Raw genomic sequence first — 12,724 nt, 5'->3', positions numbered from 1 at the left:
CTTGAAGCTCAAAAACCCTATTTTTCCTTTTTATTTTCTTTGTTTCTTTTTCCTTCTTTCCTTTTCTTTCTTTTTCCTTCTTTCCTTTCTCTGTTTCGTTTGCCTATTCTGTTTTATTTCTTTATTTCTATTCTTTTATTTCTATTATGTTTTATACTAAAATAATAATAACATAATAATAATATAATAGTTTTACTTAAATAATAAGTAAATACATAATAATCACAAATATATGTATTTTATTTATACACTTGGATTTATTTCTACCACACACTTGTCATAATTTTGGTTTATTTTACATAATAATATAATATAACATAATATAATATATTTTATAATTAAATAATATATTAATATATTTAAAATATAAAAATCTAAGATTTTATCATTTCCTCATTTATGGGACTTGGCATATTTACCTATTTAGTCCTTTTAACTTTCTTTTAATCTATAATTAGATTTTCACTCTTTATTCAATTTAATCATTTTTCCTAATTACTTTAAATTAAACTAACTTCACTAAAAAAATCTAATTAAACACACTATCAGACTCATAATTTTAATTACTCCTAATAATTATTTACTAACTCGGTTTACTAAGACGGAGGCCCGATAACACACTTTTTCCAGTGCCAACGGATTTTGGGTCGTTACAGATATTAAGCCTTTGGCTTTTGCAAAAAATGATTTTCAATAAAATTATCTTTTTTATCCTCTCATTAAACCTTCTGCTTTACAATATCGTGTCTAAAATAGACATTTATCTTCCCATAAACACTTAAGAACAGTAATGGTAAATATTATCAAATTTTCTTGACAACACTTTTCTAAAATACTTTTTCACATCACTTTTCAACATCAATTGTAAATTGGCCCTAAATGTATGTAATAGTGTCACGGGCCAAAGTGCAAAGCCCGTGACCATGCCGCAAGAAGTGCCCCATGGAGGTCTATCGATTAGATGGGGGACATTTAGCCCACAAGAACTGGCCCGATTCAGAGAGCTACTAAAGAAGCCTATCAGATTGAAGTCTGGTTGGCCCAATGATGAAGACATGGCAGCTTAGGTAATTTTGGTAACTAATCTTAGAAGATAGAATAGAATCATATCTTGTAAGATTAGATTAGATTTGATATGGTAAATATTGTAAATCCCTAAAATCAAGGGATATAGTGAATCTCGTTCGTCGATGTACATGTATCTTGACCGTCGGTTTTGGGGGAGCTCAACTATAAATAGAGAGCCTCCCCCTCATTTGTAAATCATCCATTGTAACTTGAATTCTTAAGAGTAATAGAATTCTTGAGCATTTACTTAAACACTTTGTGTGCTTTCTTTCTTTAGCTTTCTGTTGTTCTCTTGTGGCTTCTTTTGGCACAATCGCTTCCGCTATACAAATTGGTGCCTTGGAGGAGTTCTAAAAGAATCCTCTCTTTTGGGAGTTAAAGGTGACTTGGCGAGTTTGGACGAACGGATCGCTTAAGGCCGCACGGATTGAGACGAAAGGTCTAGCCCCGTGACAAGTGGTATCCGAGCCAAGTTTGAACCAAGTTATATTCGAGTGGTTCGAAGGCACTGTTGGGATGTCGAAAGAAGTCGTCGGTCAGAGTGAACAAATGGAGACCCGTGGGAGGGCCAGAAAAGCTAGTCGCTCGAGGGAAATGCTGACAGCTTTAGAAAATCGAGTGGTCAATCTCGAAGAATCCGTTGGGAACGTGAAAGAGACGCTTGAATTGGTCGAGGGACACACGGATGGGTTTGACTCCATGGAGGAGCAACTCAGAGATTTTGTGTTGGATTCTCTCGGTGCAAATAGGGAAAAGATAACGGAATTACTCGAGTCCACTGAGGTAAAGCTGGCAGAAAGGGATGAAGCTCTCGAGGATATGGTGCTAGCCATGCAGAAAGAAATGGAGGAGCTCAAAGGGGAGCTCGCGATTTACAAAACCGCTTTGAGTAATGGGATGTTGTCTTCAAGGCCGAAGCAACATGCAATGGATGTTCCCAAACCGGAGAAGTTTAAGGGTGCACGATCTGCGAGGGATGTGGACAACTTCTTGTGGGAAATGGAGCAATACTTCCGAGCGATGGGCATCGAGGATGATGGCATTAAGGTAAACACTGTTTCAATTTACTTTACTGATGTTGCTCTCTTGTGGTGGCGACGTAGGTCCACGGATGAGAAACGTAGAGGAACGGCTATTGGAACTTGGGAGGAATTCCAAGGAGAGTTAAAGAAGCAGTTTTACCTTCAATATGCCGAGAAGGAGGCTCGAGCTAAGTTAAGTCGTCTCACGCAACAATGCCTTTGCTCGGGAGTATGTGCGGGCATTTAGCGAGTTGATGCTTCAAATCTCTGACTTGAGCGAGAAAGAAGCATTCTATTGGTTCGAGGATGGGTTAAAGCCGTGGGCAAAGTAGGAGTTGCGAAGGCAAGGAATCACCGAACTTACTGTAGCCATGGCCGAAGCAGAGTCCTTTATTGAGCTTGATCCGGCGGGAGACAAGCTTGAGGAATCTAAGCCCAATGGAAGGGGCAATGGTGAGAGAAACCATGAAGAAGATGAAAGGGACATAGCGATGGGGCAACAGCAGATCGATAGCACAAGTGGCAATGGAAACCACGAGATGCGAAGCGGGGATTAGACAACCCAAGGGACAAGAGGAAGAAGATGAAATGCTTCCTTTGTCAAGGACCACACATGGCGTAAATGTCCAAATAAAGTGATGATTTCGCAAAGGAGGATGAGTCAAGGAGGAGGCGAAGCCTACTGAGGGAAACACATCGAAAGTCAATTCGATGGTGCTCATTCTGGGAAGAGGAATGAAAATGGGTTGATGTTTTGGACATCAACATTGCGGGTCGAAGCGGAGTGCTCTTATTGATACGGAGCATCGGACTTGTTCATGTCGGAAAAGGTGCGAAGAAGCTTGGTGCATCGATTAGGAAATCGAATAAGAAGATCAAGGTAGCAACTTCCGAGAAAGCCCTAACTGTAGGAGTAGTTCATGATGTGGAACTACAAATCGGCGAATGGAAGAGCAAGGAAGAATTGAGGTAATCCGGTTAGATGATTACGATTTTGTGCTTGGCTTAAACTTCCTTGTCGAGATTGAGCAACTCGCAACTAGGGCCGATCAAATCCATATTGCCACCGATTCATCAACAAAGAGTATTGTGCCGGTGCATCGGGATGTGAAAGTTGGGACTAAGGTGTTATCGTCAATCCAACTAGTCGAAGATGTTTCGTATGGGAGAAACATTAATTCGTCAAAAAGGAATGCTACGAAAGCCCCTTCGGAAGTGTTAGTGGCGCAAGGGACCGATATGAAGCCTGCGGGATCGACTGTGGAACCAACACCTTTGGGAAATGTGGGTTGTGCATCGGGCTCCAAGGGAAAAGGAGCAATGCAAGGACAGTCGAGACGAGTAAATGCTGCGAGTAAGGTACAGTACAAACACTCTGATAGTGTTTTGAATTCTGACTTGTTGGCTTGGCAAGGTCGTAGGAGCCCTTTCAAAGTGGGTGGTACGAAGCCGAGGTATGAGAATCAAGGGGATTCCAACAGAAACAAGTCAAAATTGGGGCAAGTTATAGCGGAGACTTCTTGCCAGCAAAATGTACCAACGAGTGGAACGGTTCAAGATAAGAGGCGACGGAAGTCGAGGCATAAGTTCCGAAGGAAGGGACAACCTGATCGCAAGACGAGTCGGGAAGAAGCCGAGGCAACGAGAAAGTTTCACAGTGAATCAAGTCAGTGTCATCCAGAAAACGCAACGAGGGCGTTGCGAGATTGGGTGGGGGAGAATGTCACGGGCCAAAGTGCAAAGCCCGTGACCATGCCGCAAGAAGTGCCCCATGGAGGTCTATCGATTAGATGGGGGACATTTAGCCCACAAGAACTGGCCCGATTCAGAGAGCTAAGAAGCCTATCAGATTGAAGCCTGGTTGGCCCAATGATGAAGACATGGCAGCTTAGGCAATTTTGGTAACTAATCTTAGAAGATAGAATAGAATCATATCTTGTAAGATTAGATTAGATTTGATATGGTAAATATTGTAAATCCCTAAAATCAAGGGATATAGTGAATCTCGTCCGTCGATGTACATGTATCTTGACCGTCGGTTTTGGGGGAGCTCAACTATAAATAGAGAGCCTCCCCCTCATTTGTAAATCATCCATTGTAACTTGAATTCTTAAGAGTAATAGAATTCTTGAGCATTTACTCAAACACTTTGTGTGCTTTCTTTCTTTAGCTTTCTGTTGTTCTCTTGTGGCTTCTTTTGGCACAATCGCTTCCGCTATACAAATTGGTGCCTTGGAGGAGTTCTAAAAGAATCCTCTCTTTTGGGAGTTAAGGCTGACTTGGGCGAGTTTGGACAAACGGATCGCCTAAGGCCGCACGGATTGCGAGACGAAAGGTCTAGCCCCGTGACAATAGAAGTTACATAAAAACATACACAGGAAGTTGAGTGAGAGTTTATTGATTGTCTTCGAGTTGCATATCTAGTTGCAACCTACTTTACTAACACTGCAAGAGTAAAAGATGGACACATAAGTTTTGTTATACAATTCGGAAACTTCTTAAGCATGCAAAAGAGAGCTTTACCTAGAGAGTAATTCACTATAAATCTTCATATACAATGCATGATTTTTGAACCATAATATGAAATATAAATATAATTTATATATTCAAATTAAACTTTACAAACAATTTAAATTTTTTTATTTAAAAAGTATTTGAAATTTATATTTCACATATCACAATATTAACAATGGGTTACCATAAATTATTTTATTATATTTGTGGTATAATATAAGTGAATATTTATTAATATCAAAATAATAATAAATTGGCATTGTGGTAATAATAACACATGAAAATAATGATACATAACATTTGAGTCAATTATAATTTAAGTTTATATATTTTATATATCATGATATTAACGAATTTTAGTTTATATATTCCATAACATAATAGAAATTCAATTCCATCATTATTAGATCAATTCATAGGATTCGATGAAGAATGAGAAAAGAATGGATTTTTTTGAGAAATGAGAAATTCAAAATGCTCGGGGATGAAAATGGGGAAATGTCTACAATACCTGGGTTGAATCAGATACAATTTGAAGGATTTTGTGGGTTCATGAATCGGGACTTAACTGAAGAACTTTATAAGTTTCCAAAAATTAAAGATATAGAGCAAGAAATTGAATTTCAATGATTCTCATAATATTAACAAATTTAAATATCATTTAATATTAACAAACTTGTTATATTATTTTTAATACCTTTATTACAATTTAAGTTATATATGCTATATATTTTAATATTAAAATTTAAATATCGTTAAAAACATATTTTTACTTTATAACATAATGTCTAAAATAAACATTTTATTTTTTCAAAAGTACTTATTGACAACAATAATAAACAATATTAAATTTAAAAAAATACTTTTCCATGACACTTTTCAAAAACAATTTTTAATTACAGTGGTAAACTAGTTCTAAGGCTTTCCCTTAAAAGCTATGTTGCCACATAAATAATAAGAACAATTTGCATACAACAAGTATGCACTCAAATAAGTTCTTTTACAAATATGATAAGTGCTTTCACTCTCAGATATAAAAAAGATAACAAGTTCTCTTTAAATAAACATACGTTGGCTTGCAAAATCACAATAAATGTAAATTTCTATCTCCTTGAATTCAATTCGATAAAGCCTTCAACATAGAATAGAATTAACAAATATTTTCTCGATGTAATCTTTTTTGGAAATCAAATCTTTTCAAATAAAAAAAACTTTTATAAGTTAAGTTGTATTTTGATAATAATTAAAGTTTATTAAATTTTTATTATTTATTACTATAAATGATAGAATTTTTTACATATTTTTAATATTATTCATGTATTGAACGTTGTATTCGAAGGAGTTGATGTCAGGCCCGGCCCTGGGCAGGGGTCATCTGGAGGTGCGGCCGCCCAGGGCCTAAGGTTAAAAGGGGTCTAAAATATTTGTTTTCCAGTTTTTAAGGGCCCAAAATTTTTTTTAACTTTTAAAGGTCAAAAAAAAATTTTATCAACTTTTGATGGCCCAAATTTCTTTTACCAACATTTAAGAGACTTAGGGCTCCTTTGGTTTGTCATTGCATACCAGTGAGGTGCGATTGGTGGGGAAATGGCAAGAATCAGCTTGGTCACCCTTTGGTTCAAGATGCCAGTCCGGTGAGAAGCGACCTCCACTGCATGGTCATCCCCAAATCAACTGGAGATTGTTGGTCCGGTAAAAATTTAGCAACTCCAGTTGCTTTTTCTTTTCCTCTTTTACCCATATTATTTCTTTTGTTTCTTTTCCTCTTTTGTTTCTTCTGATCTTTGGTTACCCTTCTTCTCCCCTTTCCCCTTCCCCTTCCCCTTCCCTTTCCCCTTCCCCTTGGTTTGCTCTGTAACCTCTGTTTGCTCGCTTACACAGTAAGTTTATAGATAGATATATGATTTTTTTTTGTTTTGTTTCTGCTTAAAAGATATGTAGAATGATGAATTAAGTAACTAAATTTAGTTCAACTTCATTGAAAGTGAAATTTAGGAAGATCGTAACTCTCTTTTGCTTCGTTTCCTGTTTCATAGAGGAATGATTTGTTTTTAATCGAGATAATAATTTAATTGGATTATTTAAGCAAACTTTTTTGTTTTAAAAATAATATTTAAGTTGTTATTTTCATGTAATTTTTAAGTGTGATTGAATTTTTGTAAATTCAATATATTTTATTAAATTATATATTTTATTAAAATATATTTAATAATAATTTTAATAATTTATTAATTTTGTAATTGTTAAATAATTTTAAAACTTCTATGATATATCATTTTAATCTAATATCCTTAAAAGTCATTTTCTATTTTCACTCACGCTTACAAATTGCGTTTGAATCCAAACACACACTCCAATCGATGTTTCTAATCTCACCGCTACATTATCCAATCTCACATTACAAGACCTAATCTCACCGCCACCGCTGTTTTTAACCTCACCGGAGCTAAACACACCGCCCATCCAAACTAGCCCTTAAAATTTTTTTTCTCCAACTTTTAAAAATTTTAAAGTTCCATTTTATTATCTTATGAACCCAAAAATATAAAAAAAAAAGGGGCATAATTGATGTAATGGTTACATGAGAATTGACTATTTCAAAATTCTACATGTTGATGTATAAATCCAAAGCAAAATAAAGGAGAAAAAGTTAGTAGAATATAAAAAGGGGATAACAAAATGATTTTCAATGGGCCTACAATGACAAATACCAGTCCAGCAAAAGGTCTTCGATCATAATTGTTATAATTACAAGAAACTCCCTTAGGTTTTGATAAATAATGAATTAATAATTTCCCAAAAGAATAGATAATGCTGCTTTATGCTTTGAATTGAGCTCGCCAACGTTGCCCTGACCCACTCACTCCTGACTCACCAAGCACCTTCCCTCCCAAGTATTCTTATTTATTTATATATAATCTATATGGATTAATTCGCTTAATTTATGATTTGACCATTAAAATATATTTATTTTTTCATTTCATTTTTTATTTTTTATTTCAATTTAGTACGTAGAGTACAATTAAAATTTCAATTTTGTACTTAAAATATACTTTTGTTATATTTTTTAATCCATTTTCTGACAGATGTTAAAAATAATAATTTTATAGTCAATTACAAAGCGCCACATGATGTTTTTACGTAAAAAAACAAATATTTTCTTTTTTTGGTCGAAATTGAGGTGTCCATTGCAGGTAATAATGACTAATCCCCTCATCACGAGTGCTCTCCAGAGAGGTAAATGGCTAGTCATGAAATGTGGTTCATTCCGTTAGGTGAGATCAAACCCCCAACCTTATGGTTACAAATAATTTATTTTATAAAATGTATATACACATTAAAAATATAAAAAATTCAAAAAAAATATAAAATCTAGAGAAAAACATATAAATTATAAAATTATAAAAATAAAATTCACAAAAGTATGATAATTGAAAAGAAATTAGTTGAAATTAATAATATTATTACAACAAATATAAAATTGTAAAAATAAAAATAAATATTTTATAAAATTCTAAAATATATAATTCTAAAATTCTAAAAGGTATTTAAATTTTTAAGTTTTTTAATTTTATAATATTTATATATTATTTTCACTTTCTAAAATTTATAATTATATATTTATAAATTTATAAAAAAATATTTTTAAACTTTTTATATATACTATACATGATTTTTTTATATTTTTAATCAATATAATATATAATACTAAAAATAAAAAAAGGACAAATGGTTGTGCTAATAGCGCCTCGTAAACGGTCAACACCGTTAGTCAATTTGATTAACGATCAATCAACACCGATCAACAGTCGGTCAATGATCGATCAAAATAATATTAAATATTAAATATTTTTATTTTAAATTTAGTATTTTATTTTAAATAAATCTAATTGCCACATAACACTTTTTCATTGGTCAAAATTGCCTAATAATTTTTTCAACATCCGATACAAAATGGACCGTAAATAGAAGGAATTGCTACTTTAGATACCAATTTGAGACAAAAAAAAATTTTAATACCAAAGTGAAACAATAGGGGCACGTTTGGTTCGCTGTAATGGAATAGAGACGTAATGGAATAGAGGCGTAATAGCAATTCAATTGTTTGGTTGAATGTAATGGAATAGAGGCGTAATAGTATTCTTGTGTTTGGTTGAATGGAATGGAGGTGTAATAGCATAAGGGAAAAAATTGAAATGACTAGAATACCCTTAGCAAAAATGTGTTTAGGTAAATGATTATTGTTATTGTTATTAAATTTTGATAAGATTATTAATATCAATAATAAATAATTTATTCATATTTTAACATAATTATTATTAAATATAATTTAATTAAAATATATAATTTAATAAAATTCTTAATATTAAATATTCTTATATGAATTTACTAAAATCATAATATATAATATTATAAAATAATATATAATATATTTTATTATTTTTAAACCGCAATACATATTTAATGTGCTAAAATATCATTAGTGAAACAAATAATTTAATTATTCTACAATAAAAACAAAAATATTAGAAGTAATAAAAACTTGAGAATTATATTTTACATCCAAACATAATATTCATATATTAACAAAAAGTTACATAATTTCATTAGTTTACATGTCATAATATCCAAACATAATATTCATATATTAATAAAAAGACTAATTTACTTTTTGATTTAATGTATAAAGAGTAATTTACTCATTTTTCCAGTGGAAAGGGCAAAATACAATGCAACTCCTAATATAATGGCTTCTATAGTACTTTTACCGTTTTGTTTGTTTTTCAAGTATTCTGAAAAAATTGGATTGCTTTTAGCATAGAACAGAGACCTATTACTGTGCAACTTATCAAATGGAGAATTGGAAGGTTGTTTTTTGGTAACTTTGATGTGCAACATTTGGATTATAATTTCTTTTGTAGAAATGATCATATGAACGAATTTCTTCTTCTATTTTTTTGTTCATTATAACTTGAGAGAGATTTCCACAGACAATATGGCTGTTGGAATAAAGCCTCATGATGAATTTTATATTATATATTGGGATGCCTGCACATAGATCGGCCAAGTGCTAAGAAAAGCCAAGTAAACAACAAGGAGAGTTAAACTATACTTCATTTTCTGTCAAATTAAGACCATCTCAAATATGCACAAGGACTTTGACAAATGTTGGTGAGGCAAATTCATCTTTTGCACAAGGTAACTTAATGAAATTTACTGGAGCAAAATCAGAATATAAAATTGATGAATTCACTCAAGGGTATGTCAAGTATATACCTATATCTAACGCTCATCAATTACATCAGTTATAGATGTGGAGTATCTTTGCTTTTCTAAACTCAAAATCAATACTTGACATTGGTTTGCTTAAAAAATGTAAATAGTAATAATGTCTATCAGAATATCAACAACAACAATAATTAGAAAGGTTTGAGAGAAAAATCTGTGAAAAAAAATTAATATGGTCATTTCATGTGCCAAAGAAGTCCTACAAAGTGCATTTATATGAAATAGAAACCTTGGAAAATCAGCCTATTTACTGCTGGAATTAAGGTAAATGATCAGCTACACAAAACCAGCCTAGAAAAGTAAATCAACAATACAAAGACAAAAGATGAATTTTTCAATGAAAATATCCATGAGATTGCACATTTCCCATCCTGAAAGTTATTAAGACTATTATGGCAGCTCAAGATACAATCTATTAAATATATGCATAAAACAAAGTCAAATCAATACCTTTAGGAAATCTAAAGCGGTGAGGCGTAATTGAACCCGTTCTTGGATCTTGACTAGAAATTCTTTCATTGCTGCTTTCGACAACCGCTTCGAGTTGCTTTATAATGTTGTCCTTAAATTCTTTGTTTGAATCCTTGGTTTTACTTGAGAATTTCTCCAGACAGTTGGATTCAACTACTAAAGCAAGAGCCTCACATGCTGCTGCACATAGTGCTTCATCATTACTGTCTAATATGTTGGAGAAGTATGTAATTGCCCTGCATCCAAATTTGCAGATCTATCAATGACATTTCAAATTTGTTTGTAGATGGAAAACAAAACGAAAGACGATAACTATCTAGAGGTTGTAATTGTTAAAAATTTACAATAAATGGGACTTTTTAATTAAAAGGCTCACCCTTGCCAATTTTTGTGACTTAGCCTCCACCCATCAATGGTAGAAAGAAGAAAGGACCAACCGGATATCATGGCAGTTAAAACGGCTAATGAATCTTTCCTTTCAATCTGATGAGACATAGAAGGAAACCTATCCTTTTAGGCTCCAATTTAAATTACAGAATATATAGATAAAAATATCAGTTAAAATTCATACACTAGAGTCAGTTCCAGGATTAATTAAGTCCCAAAGTAACTTCATTACTGATTCAGTCTCATCCGAGTTGCTTGCACCGAAAAATGCAACAAAGTCAAGCAACCAAGAATCTGCGCAATACAAGAAACTAAACCATACATCTAATGCATATGCATAACTCTGCTATATGCATATATATATTCAATGCATAACTGTTTGACTTCATTCATTCAAACAACTAGCATTAGTTTTCAACATATTTTCACAAAATTTCCTTCTTACCACATTATCATATAATTTCACGGCAAACATTAACAAATCTCCCTCTAGATATACATATAATAAACATAAATATCACTTATCACATTAATCAAAAACATAGGATTCGGATGCTAGCCGCAGTATAGAAGCAATATTTGAAAACGAAATTTCATTATTTTTCCTACTGAAAACATGAAACACCATCAAGATACATCTAAAAACACAAATTACAATTGCAGGTTCATATTGCTTACAAGCTTCTGATTTGATGTATTCACGAAAAAGAAAAGATAGCAATGACAGCTTTATGATGTTGGAAATCTATGAGAACTCGAAAAAAGATAATGAAACATACTATTTCTCCTCTTGTCCATTATCTTCTTTGACTAAAGAGATCAAGTAAAACCCTAAACTTTTACAATTATTGCAAATTAAATGTTAACTACTGCATAAACTCTAAACTTTTACTTATGCACTTCTGGAGAAGTTCAAGTTCTGAAGCCAATGGTTCGAAAATACTCGGCTAACATACTTTCATCAGTTCCCTCAGGTAAATTACAAACATAGATGGAACCATTTGTAGGGTATCCTCTTCCTGAATTGCTTGCCATAGTTTCTTCACCTCATCAAAATCTTTCTCGAAAGTTCTAAACAAAATTAAATGATTCGCTAAATTTATAATTAAAAATAAATGTAAAAAAATGCTTAATTGATACTGCATAGTGGCATTAATAGAAAATATTATAAAATTTATTAATATTACAACGAAATAAACACAGATAGAAAAAGAAAAGATTGAAGCTAAATCGAAATTTTAAACAAAATAAATTAAAAAACACTAAAATTTAGGATAATCGGGAAACATAGATAAAGATCAAGCGTAGAAATTAAAGGAAAGGAGACAAGGTATTCTCACTTTGGTAGTAGAGGAAAAAGCGGTGCTAGAAGTTCAAATATGTGAAAGTGATGACATTTTTCGTTCCTGATAAAATGAAGAGCAAAAACGTAGGAGAAGATGGAGCTGAGGGCAGAAATCGGTTTTAAGTTCTCAAACGTAAGAAGGAAAAATCAATGAAGAAAAGAAGTAAAAAGATTACCTCTGCAATCAATGGAAGGGAAACGTCGGAGAGGATGAAGCTTGATGAGGGCAGAAAAAGATTACCTCCCTTCCCGCTACTGTTTCTCAGTCGCTGCAAGAAGCGGAAGAATGGTGAAACCCTTTGGTTGGAAGAAGATGAAGCCGAATCGATTTGGCTTGATTTGAGGATATGAAATCGATGGGAAATTTTTGGGGAGAAGAAGGCAGGCTATTTTGGTCTCAAAATTAAAGAAGAAAACGGTGAATAGCTATTACAAACTAAAACCCCGGAATACCTATTACAGCTGCTGAGGGAATAGCAAGGAATAGCAAAACCTCCGAATCAGTAAACGGTGAACCAAACGGCGTATTAGGTGGGCCACCGAATCGGGGTGTAATGGCTAATCCATTACACCCAACCAAACATAGTGTAGATATTTTTTGATAGCTAAATCGCAAGTTAAGCCTATT

The 12,724-nt window shown here is 33.0% G+C and overlaps 1 protein-coding gene across 1 annotated transcript; it reads right to left on the bottom strand.

The window, feature by feature from the left end:
• Nucleotides 1–10,152: 10,152 nt before the first annotated feature.
• Nucleotides 10,153–11,786, bottom strand: LOC105800927 (uncharacterized). The gene is made up of 5 exons (XM_012632286.2): nt 11,708–11,786; nt 10,936–11,045; nt 10,741–10,847; nt 10,344–10,600; nt 10,153–10,184 (listed from the first exon to the last, which is right to left on the bottom strand). Exons 1-5 carry the CDS (start codon nt 11,784–11,786, stop codon nt 10,153–10,155), a joined length of 585 nt encoding a protein of 194 aa, XP_012487740.2.
• Nucleotides 11,787–12,724: the final 938 nt, after the last annotated feature.

Source organism: Gossypium raimondii, chromosome 11, assembly GCF_025698545.1.
Source record: "Gossypium raimondii isolate GPD5lz chromosome 11, ASM2569854v1, whole genome shotgun sequence".
Taxonomy (NCBI): Eukaryota; Viridiplantae; Streptophyta; class Magnoliopsida; order Malvales; family Malvaceae; genus Gossypium; species Gossypium raimondii.
This window is presented reverse-complemented; position numbering and strand designations above follow the sequence as displayed.